Source organism: Phaethon aethereus, assembly GCF_964289735.1.
Source record: "Phaethon aethereus genome assembly, chromosome: 2".
NCBI classification, from domain to species: Eukaryota; Metazoa; Chordata; class Aves; order Phaethontiformes; family Phaethontidae; genus Phaethon; species Phaethon aethereus.
Genome location: NC_138582.1, coordinates 42,247,596 through 42,271,566, shown reverse-complemented (window position 1 = coordinate 42,271,566; position 23,971 = coordinate 42,247,596). Strand labels below are relative to the sequence as shown.

Below are 23,971 nucleotides of genomic sequence, written 5' to 3'. Positions count from 1 at the left end.
AAATTTAGATTATTAATGCTTAAATAATTTAAATCTGAATTTATCACCTTTTATACTTTTTTCCCTTCTGTTTGCACATGCTTCAGAGTTGGCAATGAAAATTAACACATTCAGCTTCAGGGATTCTAGAAAGTTTCATTTAAATTAAACCCACATTCCTCCAGCTGGGATTCACAGACTGTGGGAGAATATTCATCAGGAGTTTTCATTGTTTTCACTGGGATTATTTGTAGACAAGTTTGAATGTTTTCTATAGAAAGGCTCACATGACTGTTAAGATATGATTTTAAAAAAAACACTTTAAAATACATACATGTGAAATGAAATTAAAATAGGTAGTTTCCATTTGACATTTATTATAAAACAAAAATTAAAAAGGGCAAGATAAGTTAAATACAGTTCAATGCAATATAGCTAGCCTGAACTATGTTAACATATTTCATTGTCCAGGACATAGTGTCGCCCTGTGCTTTTTTGTTCCTTTAACATCAAAAAGCAGTGATATTTGAAAGCTTACAATTACAAAGAATTGAATTTCTTTTGCCCATTGACTTCTTTCTTTCTTTTTCTTTCACTTAAGTAAAGCATGATTTTAAATGCAGATGATAAATGATAACAAGGTTTTTCATCTCTGACCTTTGCATTGCTTTCAGTGACTCAAAAGGCTTAACCTTTACTTTAAAAGCCATGTACTGATCTAATGGGATCTTCAAGGAGAACAGATATAATGTCCTGATATATATATATTTGCACGCTATAACCTTTAGCTCGTAACCATATTCCAAGGTCACTTTAAGCACAGCTGTTACCTGCACTTGGGACACAGTCAAAGGATAGCGAAATAATATCCAGGTGACACCTTCACTGCAGGGTGGAATGGTTAAAGACCCCTCATACACCCAGTAGTCACGCAGAAGAGGATCTGAAATTAAAAGAAACGTGGAATTTTAATGACATTAAGGAAGATAATTGTGTCTTTCAATTACGACAGCTTATGATAGCCATCGGCTTGCTCATATGATGAAGTTAGTATGCAGTAAGCTAAGGAATTTATAACCCGCCAAGCACTGTCCACTACTTTCACAGGTGAATGTACATGGGCTTGTGGTCATTATATTTCAGTAAGTTCCCCCTGCAGATGAGTGTTTTAAAGATGAAAATGACACATTATAGTTGTAAAAAAAAACATGTGCACAACTCCTTAAACTAACACAGCAAATAAATATGGTGGTAAAGAACTCCTATTAGTGTCAAAAGCTACAAGAATCATCCCATTTTGAAGGCACAGGGGCTGTGGTGATCAAATTTTAACTGACTTCTACATTTAGGATATGTCTCAAGCATGAATTTATTTCATTTTTTAGAAAAATTCAGTGAAAACAGCTCAAGCCAAACTTTTCAGGTCACAATTCTGGTGATGTATTTTTTGAGATGCACTGGTGCCTCCTAGCTTTGGAAAAGTGAGCTGAATTTCACAGGGCAAAAAAACGCAAGGTTTATTTAAGAACAAACTTATTTTAATAACTTTATAAACTTACTAATAGGTTTATAAATAACTGCTAGAATACACAGTTGTCTCTCAAGAAAACATAAAATGGTTTGTCCAAGCAGAGTTTTAACTCTACATACAACACATTTGATTTTAATTATTATCATTTTAATTCCTCAAAGATTCCAGTCACACCGGACTTCGTAAGTGAGACTACACAGGGCTGTAGGCCATACTCACAAATGACTCCCTGACAAGGGAACAAGTACCGAGAGGAAAATGCCTGACTGTAAAAGAGGGGACAAGAAACAAACTTAGAGAGGAACTGGAGACAAAGGGTGGTTACTCATAGCATGGAGAGCTAGGGGGAAGGTTGTGACTAGCTTGACAAGGAGAGAATGGGAGATTGGAAACGAATAAACTTGCCTGGTTGACCTAACCTCTTACTGCCAGAGTTCACTACTAACTCAGAAGAGTAGCAGTAGAACTAAATCTTGCTAATGAAGCCTGTGATTGTCAGTGAATGGATTCTGTTTTGTTGGTGTAATTTTCTTTCTCAGTTAGGGAATTACATAGAAAATCCATTGAAAACATGTTGCATCATCAAACACTCAAAAGTTAAGAACTGCAAGAATTAATTCAGCCCATCCTGTGCATGCATTACGACACTGTCTTGTTACATGATCACGTGTCTCTTCTAGAGAACCTTTTATCATTTACTTGCAAAGATGGATGACTTTCTTTTGAAAAGCATCTGATAACATTTGGATTTCTCAGTACAATATGTGGTCCTCGGTCTTCTTTTTCCCATGCTATTCAAATCCTGCTTGTTAAAAGGACCATATTTTCTCATTTTTCATATTTCTAGTGCACTCATTTCTTCAGTGTCTGAGTGCTTCACAAACATGAATTAATTTATCCTTCCAACACCCCAGTGCGGTGAGGAAAGACAGATTACCCCCACACTTGAAAGCTGGGGAACTGAGGCACAGAGAAGTAGAGGTCAAATGCATCTATTCATTTGAGGTGTTCAATATGAGATGTTTAGAACCTGATTTCTCAGAGTAGTTAACTTTCTATAGCACTTAATACAGTCAGAGCACTGCTCCCATTGACTTCAGTTGGAGGTGTAAGCACTCAGCACTTCTGCAAATCAGACCCCATGATCTCAAGTCGGGCACCTAGAAAATGAGGAACACATAGTTAGAGAAGACTTATGAAAATTCTAGCTTATATGATTTGATCAGCATCAAACAGGAACTGTGAGGCAGGGGTCCTGTAAAAAATAACCTATGGTCACGCAATTAAAAGATGTGTTATAATGCATATGCATGAAGGGGCACAGGCAGCCTTAATTCCTGCAATTCCTAATTGCTGAGCACTTGACTTTGCAACCTAAACAATATTCTTTTGATATCATTAATATCATTTATTGTAGACCTGGATTACTTTGGAAAATTATGTATCTTCCCACTATGACACAGAATTCAGCTCAGAAGGATTTCTTGCAGAAACATTCATCTTGTAGAAATGCTTTTTTTTAAAAGTCATATTTTTTTTCAAGACAAGGTAGAGGAAGTGGTTGTTTCTTATTATTATTCTTTAACTTTTAGCTATATGAATTTGAATTTGCCTCCCATTATCACTACACAACTGTCATTGCATTATGGCATTGTCTTTTGATGTTGTCAAAAAGCTACCTTGGTAAGTCGGTAACCTTAACGCTTCCTTTTTTATGCCGAAGCAGAGAAAGGAGCACACACAGCTCCCCCTCTAGGTGGGATGATAAATCATCAAGAAAACTAGCCACGGTGTTGCCAGCAGTGCAGGGACTACCGTAACATATCCCACTTACGTGACAAATGTGCGGATTTATCCTAAATTCCAAAGGACTTGATCTCTATCCCTGTTAGCACCCCTAGGCGCAAAATGCATTACCACCTTATGGGACACACTCAGGCTTGCAATTAGGCTATGCTTTAGGTAAAGATTGTCTCTGCCTCTGCAATTAGCGAGTAATCCACACACACAAAAGTAAGCAAAGGCACCTACCTGGCAATAAAGAGTTGGGATTAAAACAGGGTATTGTTTTGGACTTTCCCTGAAAAAACGAATACAAATCAATCTCATCTCTAGTTTCTTATTAAAATGATGACGAATGGAGAGGGAAAACACACTGTGTTCTTACAACATTAAGCCTTGAATTCCTGTGCAAAGCAACCTCATTAATAGACTCCATTTAATCATCATTGCATTTGTCCTTGCAGCTACACAAACACTTTTTTTTATTCCATTTTATATTTTATTTCTAAGATTATCTCAGCAATTTGTTAACTTTCTGCCTTTAGTACCTGGGCTCCTTCCAGGTCCCAGCCTTGAAATTCTCTACACAAAATTCAGGGGTTGCATACAAAGTGAGTTTAAAAAATGAGGGCCAAAGTGAGCTTCTCCTTGACTGACATGGATAACACTTAATAAAATAAAGCTGGTTCCACATATTTAATATACAAAAATTTTATGTATGCCAAAAGTATGGTTGATGCTGACCCTCTGAAAGTTGTTAGTGTAACATGCTCACAGTGACAAGGCCTTTTGTGACCTTCCTCTACTTGGCTGTCCTTTCAGTAATGAAACTACAGAGTTACATACATTATTGTTTCCTCTGACACCTTTATAAACAATGAGTTTGTAATATTAACCATCATTACTGAAGTTTACCATATATTATTTGACTAAAAGAAGATTTTCAATTACATTCTAATAACAGCTTCTAATTTTTCTACACTTCAGTATCCATGGAAGTGAATGGCTAACCTTTCCAGAACATCTCATTAATACATCTCAAAATCCTTTTAGATCAAGGGTGAGTATGATTATTTCTATGTTACAAAGACCATGAAGCAGAGAGATGGAAGTAACTTGCCCAAGGTGATTTAAGAAAGCAGCAACATTCTGGAGAGCACTCATATCTCCTCAGTCCTGCTAGGCTTATTATCTGCACTTCAGAATTACACACATAATCCACCTGACATGACGGCATTGTGTTTTTGCTGATTTCCCACTGCAAGTTAATATGGGTGCTCAGTTCATCTGTTCTTTTCCTCTACAAATTAAAACCAGATGCATTTGGAGATACTGCTGCTGGTGTTCACTAAGCATGGTGCAGTGCTTGCGTTCACACTGACTCCATGATAATCACTGAAAAGGTAGTATTTGCAATCAGTTACTGGTATAGGAGATCAAACCTTCTAGCCACCAGAAAAGGAAGTAACTACAAAGACTATTATCTGAACGCTGTAAAATGCTGAGGTTCTGATGCAGACCAACAAATGATGGCTTTCACACGTGGTTTTAGTACAGACACATCTGAAACCCATCTCTCGGCTTCATAGAGACCCTTTGCTCACTTTCTGCCTGGTCAGTGAAGGACTCATTTCTTCCAACAATGCCTTACCTTGTACTGGATGTCCTGGAGAATTTCAGTTACAGCCTTTAGGCCTACATGCTCTTTTCCTATCTGAAACACAGCAAGCAAAGATGAGTTTCAGTATTTTTCTGTGTCAGAAACTGTGAGGCAAGACAGAGGTCAACCAGAACAGTAAGTTGTGTTTAGTTAAGGTACGCAACCTTCTGTTAACTAAATACACTGATACATGGCAACTCCAAAGAACTAAGTCACTATAAAGCCACCAATCAAAAGTAAATGAGGTGTAAATAACTTTAAAGCAGAGACAGAAACTTACAGAACAAGAGCAAGAGTCACAGTTAAGTCTGGTAAGTTTTGACTAACCCTGTTTTGCGCATAAACTGCATGTGGAGTCAAAATCATGCAGCATTATGGCATATAAATACCAAGGATACAGTTTGTCCTTAGCAGTTTTTGTCAGAAAAGTACACAGAAAGGAACAGAGTGAACAAGCACGACAGACACTTTTTTAATTTGTTCCCACAGAGTTGCAGATCTGGCCCACGGTATATCTAAAGCTCGGGGGAGTTTTCTCCTGCGTGCGAAGTGCAGAATGGCAGATCCCCTCCCGCACAGCATCTCTGGGATCCTGCAGGAAAAAGCCGCGCTCCCAGGGGCTTACACCACTGCCTTTAAAGATGGGGCTTTCAAAAGAAAACCGTTGTTGAACTAAGAGATTCTCTTTATTTTCCATGAACATTGTTCACTCTGCACATCGATTCCAGCTGCTTCTGATCCAAATCACCCATTCTAGGACCCTGGCTCTTACCCTCAGAACAACATTGTCAAAATAGGAAGACTCAGAACGGCCTTCCACTTGATTTCTTTGCCAGTGTGTACACATATGAGGTGAGGAATGAAGCAGGCATGAGTGAGAACAGGAAAGCTAGACTCTGAAATATTTGTTTGCTTTTTGTTTCTCTTGGAATAGAATGGCACAGTAATCACTGGAAGGAAACAACTGAATGTCAACAAAAGGTATTTTGTTATTTCTAGGAATTTTAGGAGGATTTTCTTTTGTTTGAGAATGGGATTTCAATTTAAAACCTTTGAAGTGCATAAAAGATATTGAAATCAATTCAAAGACATTGTTTCTAAATCAATAATCACCAAGGGCTGTCACTTAAATCAGTGAAAATATTTTCCCTGACCTTAAAACTATTAAATTTCCATACCTTTAACAGGAACAAATGATCACTGAATTTCCTCTCCCTGTTCCTTTAAGAAACAGCATAAATACTATTTTTCCTTGGTCATTTGTAATTACATGATTCATTTCTTGGCTAATGAGAAAGCCCTTTAGAATGCTTAAGAACTCTGATGATAGTGAGAGACCAGAAATGGAAAGTGTATCACTGAAGTTTCAGATTTATTTAAGAACTTATATATAAATTTCTAACTAACTCAAAGGTTACCTCTGCTGGAATTAGAAGGTGACTTACATAAACAATTATCACACAGCCCTCTAGGATACAAACCTGAAGACTTTCTAACTTCCATTTTTAGCAGTTCTATCTGAGTGTTGGAGCTGTAAGCAATGTACCTTTAAATTCAAATAGAGGTAACGCTCAAAGGCACTCATAAACTTGTTATGAAATACGACAAATTAATAATATCACTGTGAAAGAAAATCCATTTGGTCTAAGCATGAACCCCAAACTTCTTCATCCAAGCCCATTTAAATAAAACAGTTTGCCATTTCTCATGAGGAGGATGAGGTCTAAAACTAAAAATCATCTTTATAGCATGCAGCCCTTGAAAAACCTTCAACAGCAATTAGATTATGGGTCTAACTTCACAGCTTGCATTACACCTTCTCCCCAGGAAGCTTTAAGCTTCCTCGTCACAGGCTTTTTGTGAGGGTCTGTGGCAAGACTTGTTACACTCTCAGTCTGGCGTCTCTGGAAAATTAATATGATCCTACCTCAGATTTGTCTTGTGTGAAGAAACACATTTGGCCCTGTGTTCAGAAAAAACACAATCCTACTACCAGTTTTTGGCTGTGCCAATAGAGTAGTAGGGTTTTTTCCCTCTCTTCTCCTCTCCTCTGCATATTTCCTCAATCCCCGAACAGCAGGCCTGGCCAGGAATGGAGAAGAACATACTACAGAGATAATGAAGCACTTGCACCTCCTGACAGCCATCATTCTGCCCTCAGAGGAATGGTGACTTGGTGTCTGCTTATAGCCAGAGTCACAGAGACATGGCCAACTATGTATTATCCCTCTTTAACATACTTCCAAAATCCTCTTTAAACAAGAAGTTCTTATTTAGCACATACACAGAAGATATGACTGAGAAGTATCTTTTGAATAGAATAACAGCAGTCATACATTGGTTTATTTTATTAAATCATTAGAAAGGAACGAAAATGGAAAGGAACTCATTTTCCTCAGACAAATGATAGCGCATGGTAACAAATGCAACACAGGAAACTTACCTGCACAAACAAAGCAATAATAGCTATGCCGTGCTTCTTCCCTACTGCCTCATCAATGCTGCTGTACAGTGTGGAGTTCCAGTGCATTAGATGAAGCTGAAAAAAAGCAGTGCAAATAGATCAATAGAGAAATATGTTTTGCAATAAAAAAACACCAGCAGTTAACATAATTAACAAAGCCTCAGCCTGTGTGTGTGCATGTGTGAATATACATATGTGCATGCCTATGGCTGTGCATGTATATATAATTGGATCCTATTATAAACATCAGGAATCACAAGGAAAAAAAAGTCAGCTGCAGAGAAAGTGATGTAATAGCCAGTCACCAAATATCTACAACAAAGATGTGAATAACTATGCTAATGTTGTTAACGATGATTTACCAACTCCCTCACTTTGATTACTGAAATAACGTCAGCTAATGAAACACACCAGTGTTGCCTCTCAGCTAGACAGCTCTCTTTCCACGGCAGGCATATGATTATGGACATAGGCTGTCCAAACACAGGTTTCACTGGCTGTCTGCACTATGCTAATGTCACTTGTCTCACATATCACCTCCCAAGATGAGTCACTCAAATGTCAGTAGTAAGAGTAGAAGAAGTGGTTTCAGGAAAGGTTAAACATAGAGAAAGTTAAGCAGAGAAAATTGGCTGGAGGACCGCCTTAGGGACAGCAGTGAAAGGGACGCCAAGCCCTCAGCTGCCTTCTTCCACAAGGAGTTAATGTCAGGCAGCAGACACTGGATGGTAAACACAAAGTCTGTTCTGGTGAGGTGTCACAGCATGATTTGGGAAGTGGTGGCTGACGAAAGTGCTGTAAGACAGACTAGCAGGCGGTTGTAAAGGAAGGAAGATAGGGAGGGGAAGGAGGAGGGTGGGAAGGGGAGATGGGGGCAAAAGGGGAAATAGAAAAGTGCTGGAAAACAGATTGACAGTTGGAAAGAGAAAGAAAGAGGAAGAGAGGGAGGGAGGGAGGGAGGGAGGAAGGAAGGAAGGAAGGAAGGAAGGAAGGAAGGAAGGAAGGAAGGAAGGAAGGAAGGAAGGAAGGAAGGAAGGAAGGCACTATCTACTGAAAGGCAATATGCATTTCAAACACAAGTTTTTCCAGCACTAATCCTAAAATGTAGTCTCTATGGCTGGGTCTGATACCATTGCAGAGCTTCAACATCCTAAGCACAGCTGCTTTGAAGTTTATCTGCCAACAACTTTTGCACATTTCACATACATAAAACAGCTAAAAAAATACAAACTCCTAGATTTAATTCCTGTTGTAAACCGTGATCAATGTTTTGCTCAGTCATGTATCTAAGAAGTTAAAATGCCACCGTGTTATCTAACACTGTTTCCACCTTTAGCAAAATTACTTTTTAAAACAGATAGTGTGTCTTCCTATTTTGTGTTTTATTTCTGCACAGTAACAGCCTCTGTGAAATGCTTATTGCCCCTTAGACAACAGGAGTTCCCTTGGTCACCTCAGCACTTCAGAAGACCAGTTCCTCAAGCAATCACTCTCCCCTTATTTAATCTCCAATGTGAATTTTGGGCACTCCTCTTGATGATTGTCCTTTCAAAGGCCAATACCAAATTTACATACTGTAAATCGAATTAAATTTCAAACTATCATGCAAATAATTCTATTCATGCTGATCAAAGGCATCTGATGTACTAAAAATATTAAACCTTTTTCTTAAAAAATATAATAATTAATTTACACATGAGAATCACAGAATCACAGAATCACTAAGGTTGGAAAGGACCTTCAAGATCATGAAGTCCAACCATTAATCCAGCGCCACCATGATCCCTAAACCATGTCCTGAAGCACCACATCCACACGTTTTTTGAACACTTCCAGTGATGGTGACTCTGCCACCTCCCTGGGCAGCCTGTTCCAATGCTTGACCACTCTCTCCGTAGAGAAATTTTTCCTAATATCCAATCTAAACCTCCCCTGATGCAACTTGAGGCCATTTCCTCTCGTCCTATCACCAGTTACTTGGGAGAAGAGACCAACACCCTCGTCACCACAACCCCCTTTCAGGTAGTTGTAGAGAGCGATAAGGTCTCCCCTCAGCCTCCTCTTCTCCAGATTGAACAACCCCAGTTCCCTCAGACGCTCCTCAGAAGACTTGTGCTCCAGACCCCTCACCAGCTTTGTTGCCCTTCTCTGGACACGCTCAAGCACCTCAGCATCCTTCTTGTAGTGAGGGGCCCAAAACTGAACACAGGATTCAAGGTGCGGCCTCACCAGTGTCGAGTACAGGGGCACGATCACTTCCCTACTCCTGCTGGCCACACTATTCCTGATACAGGCCAGGATGCTGTTGGCCTTCTTGGACACCTGGGCACACTGCCGGCTCATGTTCAGCCGGCAGTCAACCAGCACCCCCAGGTCCCTTTCCACTGGGCAGCTCTCCAGCCACTCCTCCCCAAGCCTGTAGCGTTGCATGGGGTTGTTGTGGCCGAAGTGCAGGACCCTAATACAAATGTGCTTTCTCATGACTACAAAACTTCTAGACATACAAATGCTCCCTTTTATAACTAAGCTATCTATCACCCAGGGATTTACTTGGTATCATGTGTTTTATCATCTACAAAAAGCTTTGTTACACATTTGATTTGCCTTTCGCTTTTAAAGGAACAAATCCACAGAATCAAATAATGAGATTTCAGTTTCCAACACTCACGTTAGCAGACACAGAACTACCACAACCCAAGAAGACAAAGTCAAAGCGTTGCATTTTCCCAGAGATGAGCCTGCCGTTTGCATCAGCTGTCCAATAGAAGGGGCTCACGGGGTCCTACGATCCTCACCAAAATCCTGACGTTAAGAAAGAAACACGAAAGAAAAAGGCTGGGGTGACTCCAGTCAGGATGGCAGTGTCCTTGGTGCGGCAAGAACAGTGCTGCATGGCACCACGACTCGGCTGGTTGGAAATGTCAAAGCAAGCTTGTTCTTTGGTGGCTGGAACAATAGCGCTGAGAGCGATCGCCAAATGCAAAGAGACCATGACTTTGACTGTGTCAACAGGTGGGTCTTGGCTAAGGCTGCTGTGGCATTCAGCAGCATGTTACGCTCCTTTGGAGGTGAAGTCTAATCTGACATTTGTCTGCACTCTGACAACAGTGGGTTTTTTCTCAAGATTTTAAAGGAAAATGCTGAGCCTCAGCAAGTGGAATATGAGCAAGTGCTTCAGACCGTACCAGCAATGACCCCAGTCTATCCAGAAACAGATTGTTGTCCTGTCTTAGGCAGCAGGCTCACCAGGGCAGAGACTTTCATATGATAAGGCTTTATATCAGATAGAAAAATGACACTGAAATCTCTGTGTAATACTAAAAACCATTAAAAGGTCTAGAATTAGTCTGTGCAGCAGCATCAGCAGACTGACAGGAAGACATGCTGCAAAATGCACTTAACTGCTGCGTGAAAGGGGAACCACAGCGCTAAATGCCCTGCAGCTGGAACTGCTTTACAAGGAACATACCTACTGGCCAGCACCTCTTCCCACATCTCCTGGGGAGAGAGCAAGTTAAGTATTAGCTATGCATATTAAAAATATCTTTAGGTTTCTGCATCCCCTCCAGGCCTCCTTCCTTTCCACCAGTTCAATAGAGGTCAAGACGGTCTACTAAAAAAAAAATCCCATAACACAAAGACAAAAAAAGGATGTCCTTAAAGCTAATGTAGACAACCCTAGATTAGGTTCAGGTTTAATAATCAACATTACTAAAGGTACTGAAAGAAGCACTCACTTTCTGGTCCAAAGGTTTCTGTAACTTTGAGGTTCTGCTCAAGGATGCTTAAAATACATAGTAGGCTCCCTGGAAAAAGAATCATGATTTTGTACGAGGCTGCTCAGGCCCAAAGTAGAACAGACTTCTGGTCTGTGTTTAAAATGCTGCTGTGTTACTTCCTTGGAGGTGGTGATAATTACAGTGGATTAGTAATCTATTTTTTACACAGCAAGTTGTAAACTTGCTGCCATAAACACTGTGGTGCCAAATAGTATCAGCAGGTTCATAAATGGATTGGGCAAATTATGGACAAGTCCAAAAACAGACACTAAAGAGAACAGATAGAGATGCTGCCTCTAGCACTCCTAGTCCTATGACAGTAGATGGCTGGGGAGCACAACAAAAACTGTTGTGCACTCTCCCTATACAGCATCTCTTACTGACCCTGTTAGAGATGGAGTATTGGATGGACCACTGGCCTGACCCAGCAGTGTATTTATTATATTCCCGTGTTCTGAATCAAGATGATATTCAGAAAATTAGAGATTTGCAAACTGAAATTAGACAAGCAATCTAATGGAAAATAGCAATTAATACCATAATATTTCCTAACAACAGGCCAACAGGCGTCACATCTTTTGCTCTAACTCCGATAAGCCCATGCATACACATTTAAACAAATAAACAGATGTCAACATGCACTTAAATAAATGGAAGTCAAATCAAATGAATTCTTCTACGGAGCAGGAAAAATGTAGCTCAGATGGGAGCTGTGCAAGTAAATGAAAAAGTGATTCAGAAAGGAAAGTATTAGCAAGGAAGTGGTAAAGCCCAAGTGTTCATAGCAAAGTGTTGCTTTCAAAATTGTGGGTTTTGTGAGTGAGTTCTGTGGTTCTGTGAAGCTGTTCTGCCTTTTGTTTGCTCTTTTTCATCAGATGAAAACATCAGATAACAGTTAAAAAAAAAGATGGCAAAGAGTCTACAAACATTACAAAATTTGAACTCTAGACAGTACAGTCCACAAACAACATGTGCTGTAACTCTTGTTAATATTTATGGGAATCAGATGTGCACAGAGGAAAGACCTTCAGTTTTACATTGATTTAAGACAGCTATATAGAAAGTACATACAAGGGATGCCAGTCTCCAAATGAACACAACCCTGTGGGTTTTTAAAATAATCAGCTGTAGTGTATTGGCAGCTTACTGTTGTGTGGTTTACATTTAGAGTACAAACAAGCTGCACATGTCAGTATGGCACAGGAGGCTGTGCTCAACTTGTTAGCTAATGTTTCGGTATGTGGTAGTTACCATGTTTCTATACAACCAAAATGAGTCAGCTATGTTGTTACCAATTATCAGTGGCTGGTTTGGTGTGCCAGACAGTACATTTTCACAAAATAATCAGGAAGCTGTAAGAACCTCCTTTACACTCCAAAAATACATTTTTTCTTGGATAAAAAAATAATTTGGAGCCTTTTAACAGTCCAGCTGTAAATCAAAGAATTGTAGCAGTCACTTCCTTAAAATCAGATGAACTGAAAAATCATAAAGGCAAATGATAATAAAGTGCTGGTAAAGTTGATTTGCTGTGTGAACAGATGGAGAGACTCTCTTTCATAGCAAAGATTAAGCAGTTATTCCAGGTAGCAGAGCAAACACTGCAGAAGGATTATTCTGTATCGAACAAATTCGGAGAATCTTCTCAATTTTCATCCAGTCCCCACTCAACCAAAGGACTATTGATCTCAGTCCTCATATGCTTGCTTAGGAAAAACTGACAGTGACGTTAACAAGGGACCTGTCTCAAATCAAGACTTTTTCAAAACTGAGTAAGGACCTGAGATTCTGGCTTTAAAATCAATAAACAAATGAAAATCCTATGCTTAAATCCATTCCTTTCTCTACCACAGAAATATCCTTTATGTCAAAACAAAAAGAAAAGGCTTGGGATGGTAGATTTTTACACAGAATCAGAGTCCCTGGGATGACAGATTCTGGCAAGAATCAGAGTCATTCTATATGACCAAGCACATTTATTAGTTCTGGAAGCTGGTTTCTCTCAATTAAAAAGAGCGTTACATTTTTGCCCTGTCTGGGGCACGTGCAAACAAATAATGACAGAATAATTTAGGTTGGAAGTCACCTTGGAAGATCAGCTGCCTCCTTCCTCATTCACAGCAGCACCAACTTCAAAGCTAGCTACTAACTCAAAGTCAGATCAGGTTTCTCATAGCCTTGTCCAACTAGGTTTGCTTATCTCCAAGGATGGAGATCCAACAACCTCTCTAGGTTACCTGTTCTGTGTTTGAGCTCCCCCATAGTGAAGAATTTTTTCTCTTTGTATCTAATCAGAATCTGCCTTGTTGCAACCTTTGTCCCTTGCCTCTTGCCCTTTCACACTCCCCAGAAGAGTCTTGGCTCAGGAGCCCAAGTATGAATTGCCCACGACTGCCAGAATGACACCTCTTGATTGACCCCTGAATGATGCCTTTTTCTAACACCCTCTCAGTCATTCACCTACATGAATGACCAAGTTTCACCTCAGTTTACTTTCACCTAAATTTATCCAACTCTTGCAATGTCAGAAAAGTCGCTACTAGCTCTGTAGCTCTACTGCGCCATGGTGGTGTGTATCTGTCACCCAAGTGGCAGACCAAACATGAGACAGGCTCATGCTTTGTAGGAAAGTATGCCCCGAGATAAATCACAGCTCATCTTCTGTTATGATATATCTGATTAATGGTAAGGAAAGAAGGAATCTGTGCTCAAATGTTTCTGCACTCTCATACAATCTTAATGTTACAAATTTGCTATAAAGCTGCACAATCTGGAATGACTTGCTACCATAAAAAGGAGTCCATATACTATAACTGCTTTCTTTATAAATACTATCACTAAACTACTGGAACCCTCATTTGTTATTGGGATCCCTATAAAACACAGTTCAATGTGCATGTTGCCACTAGCTAAGCCAGGCAGTTGGGAACAAAGCACCAAGCCCGCACCTCACTGGAGTCAAGGGGAAAAGTGCCGACAGCAAAACTCCTCCTGACCTCTGTGGCACCAGAACCAGACCCCACGGGGGACTTATGCCTGATAAAACCACCAGCAGCTGAGGCAGCAGGATGCAACATGAAACACCTGCACAGCCTGAGTGTAGGTCTTGCCTCAACCTAATTGGCAACCATAGCCCATTTTGCAAGAGGTTGTGACACGGGGGATGCTTCTGTTGAACAGGCTTCTCTTCGTGCTCTACACACAATAGCAGGTCATCATTTTAAAATAATTCCTCTTCAGGTCTGCATGTTAAACTATTAGAACATCAGACTGTGACACTATCGTCACCAGGCTTGCTTGAATTCATGCTGCTGTTGCAATCACCTATTGTACTTTTTCCAATCTCTACACTCTAATTCTTTACTAAGGAGCTAATCATTACAAAAGTTTCTTTCTTCAACGCATGCTGCATCGTGTGTAAATTAATCTTCTGGAAAGCTTTGTTCCTTGGTCAGAACTAAGTTATACAGCTATTTCTTGTTAGGTGTGCAACTAGCAATTACAAGCTCCAGAAAAGTCTGCTTAGTCTAGTAATATTACAGTCCAAGGCATCTAAGGATGAGAGATATGGTACTGCTGTCATATCTTCCCAATTCTTATTTCAGTTCATACAGGCTGTAGCTCAGAAGACTAATAGGTGAATCACCAGGTCTTAACAAGAGTTGCATCTAAAACATGTTAGTCTGGAAATTTTAAGCATATTGCTTTTTGTCATATTTCTGTCACTGCTGAGAGAGAGAGTGGAGCTGAAACTCTGTTTTCATTCCACATAAATGCCATCTCAGGGATGAATCCCTAAGGTAAATTAAAGCAGCTTCAGAGGTGCTCTGCTAGAGATTGTAGAGCTAAGAACTGTTCTCCTGCACTCACACAAGTTTGTTAGAGATCAGTATATTCCAATGGAAGGCAACACAACCCAACTATACAACAATGATGTGTAATTTCAACAATGCAAATATTGTGTAAACATCACAGGAGGACAAAATGTGGAAAAAATTGTGTCTTGCTATTATACATGTGCACAAGAATTTACGAGTTGATACTTGACTTGGCACTGAATTGTTTCAGGAAGCAATTGACTAAGCTGCTGGCAGTGACCATAACATACAGTAATTAAGTTCCAAATCCTCACAAGGGGACTGAACCAAGGATATGACCAGGGCACACAGCTTCAAGAAAAGTGATTAAAATAGAAAGTTAGTTATTAACAGCCTGAAGGAGAGGTTTAGGAAATTAAAGTTAATGGAATTGATAGAGAGGCTGTTTGAAAATGTCTTAGGAGAAGCAGGAGTACGTGTACATACTCCATGCCACAAAAAAAGAAACAAAACCCCATAAAGTAACAAAGCCTTGTTTGAAAATGCAAATGCAAATAAAAGCAAATTAGTAGATCATGAACTCTGTGAAAAATCAAGAAGAAGAACAGGAAGTAGCCAAGGAAGTCAGGTTATTAATCAGTGTACTTGGTTTATGCTTGTAGACTTGAATTTTTCAATGCTTCCATGGTGGATAGGTGACAAAATGCCACTGAATTTCAGTAGAAATTAACTCTTCTTTACAATTTCATACATAGATCATTGTCTTAAAAAGAATTACATAAAGGGAACTCTATGCCTATCTTTGAAAGCAACACTAATTTCAGCACCAAGACAGACAAGCTGAAAGCAGTGCCAAGAAACACAGATGACAACACTGTTAGTGTTAAAAACCTCCTGATTAATGTAACGTGGGAGAAGGGAAAGCACAGCTTCTGCTGAAATTCTGCTTATTACAATTTATTGCAAGTGTTAAAGATCTGGCAGGTCTAGTCTGTGGGTTAACCATCAGGCTCCATGTACAGAACAAGATGACATTCTCTGAACAAAGAAGTCTGTAATCTAAAATCAGAGAAATGAGGTGCAAACAAATCAAGTTGGAGCAGAGTGCATGGTATCCTGGAGATACTGTTTAAACAACTTTGCAGTCACAGTGTGAGATACTGTATGTCTCTGGTCAAAAGCTAAATTCACAGCTAAAACATGCAGAACAAATGCTTGACTGGGACATCAGGGTAGTCCAGAACCCTTGCTCACTGGTGCTTTCCTCTCTGTGCTCAAACACCTTTGAAAGAGGGCAGAACTGTAACATGGCTGTAAATAAAACTATTTTAGTTGTATCATAAAAGGAAGGTTTTCAAAGACACCTTCCAAAATCTCTTTTTAGAAAGCCGGCCAAGCAACAGCCAAAGTAGTCTAGGCAATTCTGCGGCATACCTTCAGGTGTGCCACTGAAAAGGTAAGGAATAGTGGGACTACTGAATTATTTGCAGCATTTCAGGAAACACTCTCGCAGTTACTGTGGCAAATCACTTGTGTTAAAGAAGCATCTACATTGGTGAGCCATACTGAAAAATAATTAAAAAAATTTGCAACATCTAATATTAACCATGGATCCGTGTTGCCTTTGAACAGCCTAATCACATGCAGTAGCCTCATTTCATATGAGACAAAGAACTGTTGGTCCATTGTCGCGGTTTAGCCCCAGCCGGCAACTAAGCCCCACGCAGCCGCTCGCTCACTCCCCCTCCGTGGGACGGGGGAGGGAATCTGAAGAGGAAAAGTGGGGAAACTCATAGTTTGAGATAAAGACAGTTTAACAGGTAAAGCAAAAGCCACGCACACAAGCAGAGCAAACCAAGGAATTAATTCACCACTGCCCACGGGCAGGCAGGGGTTCAGCCATCTCCAGGGAAGCAGGCCTGCATCACGCATAATGGTTACTTGGGAAGACAGACACCGTAACTCTGAACATCCCTCCACCCCTTCCTTCTTCTTCATCCCAGCTTTATATACTGAGCATGACATCATATGGTATGGAATATCCCTTGGGCCAGCCTGGTCCAGCTGTCCCGGCTGTGTCCCCTCCCAGCTCCCCGTGCACCCCCAGCCTTCTCGCTGGCAGGCCAGCACGAGAAGCTGGACTGTCCTTGACTGCTCAGCAACAACTCAAAACATCAGCACATTATCAACATTTTCTCATCCCAAATCCAAAACATAGCCTCACACTAGCTTCTGTGAAGAAAATCAACTGTGTTCTGGCTGAAACCAGGACATCCACTGAAGAAATTAAATTAACAGCAGGAAGTACTAATACATATATATGGAGAAATTCGAAAGACTACAGCTACATAGTAAGCTGAAAAGTAATGGAAACTGTAAAATACCCAACCAAGTGTTCTTCTTTCTGTTCTGGCAAAAGAAGCTATACGGCTAAAAAAGGAAATTTAATTTAAACTTAACAATAAAAGGAAAAATGGATCTAGTGCCCCTCTTCTAATCAGAGATGGACTAACTCTTCAGAGAGGGGCTTAACTTCCACTGCATACAAGGCTAGGAAACAGGAAGGGGATGCAAGGAGGCTGACACAAAGCCAAACATCGATGTAGCTCTCTTAGCACTCCCAGGGAGGCAAGTCATGGGCATAAACTATCTCCATGGTTAACGCAACCACAACGCCAATGTCTTTACCGTCTTAGTTTTTGTGAAGGACACCAATCCACAGAAAGCTTTGCAAACCCTACCTAGACCTCTTTTGTCCAGGCCTTGAACAGAAGATCAAAATGTCTCACTTGGTCACAGAGGCTGCTGACACGTGACATTAGCATACCTGTTTCTGAGGAAGACCATTGGCAAAACACTGAAGGGTATAGGGGAAACTGAGGACGCTGTAACTTGTAATTTGTGTGTATTTATTCTTTCTTCCTATTTGAAAGCACAAGCACTGCTTATTACTACTGGCATACACATGAGATGAAAAGAAAACAGGAATTAATCAAAAATTAACATTTTTCCAACTGTAATAAAATTATACAGGCTAAGAAAAGGACTAAGAAAGACAAAACACTCTTGATTTCAGATTACTGACTTTCAGTATCAACCCTATCAGTAAGAAAATGAAAAGCTACACAGTTATTACTGTCAGATTCATAGGTCAGGCTCGGTACCGTGCCAAGTTTCTGCTCAGTGTGTGAAGCAAGGAACACCACAGAGCAGGTTATTGTTTCCTGATACCACGTCTGGCCCCAGCAAACATGTGGGCTGAGGTGCCCTGGGTCTGCCCTTACCTGTGCTAACAGAAACAAATATACATTCAAGCCTTTATTCTTCCTTCCCTTGAACTACGAAGGCCAGGAAGGAAAAAGCAAGGATTTTAGTGCAGGACCCTCCATCCTGCTTTTACTCTGGATTCTTGCCAACCTGAGTGGACACATGTGCTCCACAGTTAAAAAGAGCGAAGCTTGGAAAAAGGACTGGCTCTCTATGAATAGTTGATGACATTACAGGCTAGCAATACCATCAAGAAGGCAGAAAACACAAAGTGCTATGGGTTAAGTATTTCATCCTGGAAGTGCTATTTATATGACTAAGCATTTAATATAACCATGTCCAATTCCACAAAGTGTTGGCTGCAATCCGTTGCCTTGGATTTAAAACCAGACTGCTCATATGTAGAAGGACTTAAATCACTGATTTAATTTTCAACAACAGATTCTCTAATGAAGGCAGAATAAAAAACACTCCTTCCCCACTAATTTATTAAGTTTTATTAAGAACTGATTTGAATTCCACAGTTCTCTGTGTTTCAAAGCTAAGGGTTTCTCTAAAGAGATAAGAATCTGAGGCTGCATATCATCTTCTTAAGCCATAATCTTTACTTTTCTCCAGTGAGAAGTTGCTCTTCCATACTGCACTCCTCTAGGAAACTCAAGTCAGGTCTTTTTTCTGTAATGTTGGCTAAGCTTCCATTGAAATAATAAACATTGTTATACATCTTTCTCTTGAATTGAAAGTTTGCAGATTGCATAACGGTCTTACACTTTTCTGCTCTCCTGTAGTTCCATAAACTTCTCAAATTCTGTTAAACTTGAAGTCTTCTCCAGTTCAGTTCATTATGTGGCTGAATGCTGGCACAAGAAGGCAGGAATGACCAGTGAGACTACCTCACTGGCAACAGTGTGGTCTGTGGACTAGGGCATAAGATAGTCCTGTAGTTAAATTACTGAACTGATATTTACCAACTAAATTAGATATTTTGGTACTACAGTGTCTGCAAATCTTACTAGAATTCAAGCATCTAGGAATCGTAAGTCAGTTCTCTGTCAGTCCTGAAAAAGGCATTATGTATGATCATGGCTAAATAATATAACCCCTTTGAACTTGTTTTCTACCAGTTCACTGACAATAGCAGAACTTGTCTCCCTCACACTGATATTTTAAGGATTACATTATTTGTGCTTGTGAAGTACTCAGGCATGACAGTAAATACTTGTGGAAGCCTTCAAAGGTTTTTAGCTCCTAGAGGATCTATAAATTTTACCCTTTAAAATGGACAGAGCCATGTCTGCACCATTACACAAAGAACGTAAGATTTGAGGTTTAGCATTGGAAAGCTATTATCTCCCTCTTAGAGTATTCACTCATGCACTGGGGCCAACCTAGGAACTGATCCTGACACAAAGATATAGCCTGGAAGGGGAGGAAATAAGGAATCTCCTTTCCCAGCTTATTACACAAATGACAGATCTTAGATAGAAAAACAGTTAGGCATGGTGATTAAGGCAAAGTGCCAAGCAAAACCAAACATGAAAACCAAGGTACCAGGAAACTGAGGCAAGATGCGAGCAGAGTGCCAGCAACTGTCATCGCAGAAATTAGAAAATTATGTACAACTGAAGCAAATCACGTCAAGGGCACACAGCCAAGAAAAACGGCAAGGAAGAGACCTGAGCAGCCATCTTGTGCTCAAACTTGCGCTTGAATCCTCTTCAGAAGTCCCATCTTCTAAGTAACTACACAAGCTCTTGTACCACAGCAGAGTGAAAAATATAAATAGCCATCTTGTTAGAGTTGGGAATAGGGTTTGCAATAAGAGATGTCACAATAGCAGCCTCTTTATCCATGAGTACAAGCACTGTCACCAAGGCATTTCTGTGAGAGAGTAAGGAGAAAGCAAAGCTATTAATCCTGCTCAAGGAGTGGAAAAGATTCACATCTTTTAAAAAAGTATCAGAGGCTATAGTGTTTGCACTGCGGGCAGGGATTACTAAGATTCAAGGTCACTTGCCTGCCTCTGTGAGGATGCAGAGCCACCGAACCTGTTAGTACAGGCTGCAACTGAACATTGCATCTTAGCCCAGCACAACTGCAAGAAAACTTGGTGCAAAATGTCTACTACAGGCAAAGCACAAAGACTGTCCTCAACTCCTGGCAGAACTAAACCGATAAGCTGAGGTAAGATGGAACATGGAGCCCAGAGAAGGGCTTCTCTCTTGAGTCAGTCCCCATTTTCTTCTCATTCTCATTTTCTTCACCTAACTTCTCTCCACCTACAACATTTCTCCATGAAGAGTCTTTCCTATTCTGCTCAGTCATTTGTAGTTTGGACCATTTATTTCCTAAAAGAACACTCAAATTCTCCATCCTGGTAGAAGTTACAAATCACGGACTATCGCAACTGCTGCCTCAAAAGACTTTTAGGTGCATATGAGCCACAAAGCTTCACACGTGATTGACTGTAAATAAAATGACTCTTAAAAGAGAGGCAAAAAGGTATACAAGCTTCAGTATAGACTGTTCATAGAATCATAGAATCTTTGGGTTGAAAGGGACCTTTTAAGGTCAATTAGTCCAACCCCCCTGCAATGAGCAGGGACAGCTTCAACTAGATCAGGTTGCTCAGAGCCCCGTCCAACCTGACCTTGAATGTTTCCAGCAATGGGGCAGCTACAACCTCTCGGGGCAACCTGGGCCAGTGTTTCACCACCCTCATTGTGAAAAATTTCTTCCTTCTATCTAACCTAAATCTGCCCTCTTTTAGTTTAATACCATTACCCCTTGTCCTATCGCAAGAGGCCCTGCTAAAAAGTCTGTCCCCATCTTTCTTAGAAGCCCCCTTTAAGGACTGGAAAGGTCCTATGTGGTCTCCCTGGAGCCTTCTCTTCTCCAGGCTGAACAACCCCAACTGTCTCAGCCTGTCCTCAGAGGAGAAGTGCTCCATGATCCCTCTGATCACTTTTGTGGCCCTCCTCTGGACCCTCTCCAGCAGGTCCATGTCTCTCCTGTGCTGAGGGCTCCAGGAGGGCCAGATGCAGTACTCCAGGTGGGGTCTCAGCAGAGCAGAGTAGAGGCTGGCCATGCTGCTTTGGATGCAGCCCAGGATACGGTTGGCCTTCTGGGCTACGAGCACACATTGCCAGCAATGTTAAAGCTACTCTGACCTGGTGTCTGGCAGCTTGTACGTCTTCCACAATCCCATAAATAAATTGCAGATTTTGCACAGAAGGGAAATCACATTTGCTACCTCTGAAGATGTGTACAGATCTTCCACAGAGCTTAACTGAGCATTTCTCAGGCTCTAGCCAAGCTAAAATCATGTTTGTGCTAGCACATCAGCCCATTTTTGCACCTGCTTTTTTCACAAATCCATAATACAAGGCACATAGACGTATTCCCTGAAAAATTCAAACTATACGTGACTGAGGAAAACAAGGGCTAATCCAAGCTCATATTGACAAATTACCTATAAACAAAGTATACTTCAGAGACTGCATGTGCCTATTTAGGTCAAATTAACCCTCACGCACAATAAAAATATACTGAAAGAGCTTAGCAAGTAGGAATCTCAAGAGTCATAAGCTGCTCATGTGTGCTTTTACAATGATGGCAATTTTGGTTTTCTCTTGTTTTTGATTTTCTGTTTCCCAGTATACCAAGAGGGGCCAGAGACCTCCCAGCTTTGTATCACTACAAAAAAAACAAACAGAAGTCACATCAATTAGTGGACCACAGAGTGTATGGTATATAGAAAAAGGCAGAAAGATACTTAAACACCTGCCTATATGGGACTAGGATCGCACATAATACAATTCACTGACAGCCTTAGAATTGGTGCTAGGACCAATTTTGCCCACGGAGTGCTGTGTAAAGCTAAGTATTATTGTTATGTTCGTAAATTGCATCTACATAATGTGTAAAAGATTGTGTACGTATAAATCATTGAAGATTTGGAAAACAAATCTGAAAACATCTGCTTAGATATTGGCCTGGTTTTCCTGTGTTCTTCCACAATTCTGTCCTCAAAAATTAGATAATGTCCAATGGGCATATCTACTTTAAACTATTATTAATCTGTTATTCATAAACTGTCAAGGATATAGCTATTACATGAATGTCATAATTTTCTTATAAGAGGCACTGTTTTAATCACACCTTACATCTGCAATGATTCCAAAATTCAGAAAATTGTCCAAGCTTTTGAGTAACAAGTTAATTTTCCACCAGAAAACTTGGACAATTTCTGAGCAGAGTTCCAGACCTCAGCACGAAGCTATGTAAACCCTTCTGGAATCTGTTCTTTCTGCCTCCTGTTAAATCCATGACTGCCTAAGCAAGATGTTCTTCATTCATTGGTCTTGTGCTGCCAAAGTGAGTGGAATGAATTAATTTTCTTTCATAAGCTGGTAATCAATGCAATCAGCTAAGGCAACAGGATTTATGCCTTGGTTTAAAACCTTTTCTTTCAGGGTTTATGACTGGGATCATAGTCCCATTAAAGCTACTGGCACAAATCCACAGATAGCGGAACTTGCAATTTGTAAGTCTCTGCATAAAAAGGGAGAGACACGCTTGCATGCACACTATCTCCTAGGCCTTCTACTATAATTACAAATACTCTGAGGTATTTTTATATGTTTTATACATTTATATGTTTTTAACCTCAATAATTTGCTAATGAGCTCATAAGAAACTGGGTAAAACAGCAAGATTAAATAATGTTGGCAAAGAATATTAAAAGTTGACAAAGAATAAATTTCCGTGTCGAAAGCATGACACCTCCTTTCAAGAAATTCCAGAAAGGGGATGCACAGTCTGCAGATATCTGATTTCAGAGCTGGGCACAGAAAAATCCCCACACCGAAGACTGTAAAGACTTGAGTAGATAAGCGTAATGTCAACAGCCTAACCTGAAGCCCTAAAGCTGTAACTCTGACGAGATCCTTAGGCAGGCACCATCTCATGTGAACAAAGGAAAACTTAATGGTTTAAATCAGACTGAGGGTAGGATATGTTTTTTGCATTATATTTAACTTCATCGCAGCAGGTATTTCAGTAACTCTGAAAGAGTCTACAGAATGAATTAGTCTGCTCTTCATTACACAACAGAAAGGAACATTTTCTTTTCCTGGACAGAACTGATTCTGGTCCTTCAGGCAATTGGATTTTCTTCTGTTTGACTCATAAATTGTAGGACAGACAATAATGCAGATTTTAATCTTTCTGCACATCTTGGAAACAATTTTTAAATTATTTTGTGCCAATCCTCTTCTACTGAGAGCTTTCACATGGTTCACAGCTAATATAATCCTACATTTTAAAGAGGATGGATTACAGAGAATTATCCTCCTCGCCATATTACAAGTGGTGAAAGGAACCTTTTTATTTTCTCAGAAACAGTTTTATTTCAGAGCAGTGGCCTGGAAAGAACTGTTCCCTTATGGTCAGATTGCGCCTTTGGTCACACCACCACTTGAGTAACCAAGAGCAAGAGACACCTTTAGGGCATAATTTTCCCTGTTTCCTTTCAGTTCAGAAGCAGTGACAACTTTTTTTTTCCATCAGCATTGATGCCGTCATATAGTTCACTTTCTCCTGCTGTCTTTCCTGTCTGTTTTGACTGTAAGTTGATTTGGCCTGGTACTAATGTACACTGTGTTTATACAGAGATTGGGTACAGTGGGA

General features: G+C 40.2%; 1 protein-coding gene across 1 annotated transcript in view; it reads right to left on the bottom strand.

The window, feature by feature from the left end:
* CA8 (carbonic anhydrase 8) overlaps nt 1–23,971 on the bottom strand; it is a gene marked incomplete at its 3' end in the record, with an annotated part of 39,200 nt that overhangs the window by 5,692 nt on the left and 9,537 nt on the right. Inside the window, exons 4-7 of the mRNA XM_081996679.1 lie at nt 7,396–7,491; nt 4,944–5,006; nt 3,542–3,590; nt 810–922 (exon numbers count right to left, since the gene is read on the bottom strand). Of these exons, the coding sequence (XP_081852805.1) occupies nt 810–922; nt 3,542–3,590; nt 4,944–5,006; nt 7,396–7,491 (321 nt within the window). The remainder of the gene's footprint in view (nt 1–809; nt 923–3,541; nt 3,591–4,943; nt 5,007–7,395; nt 7,492–23,971) is intronic.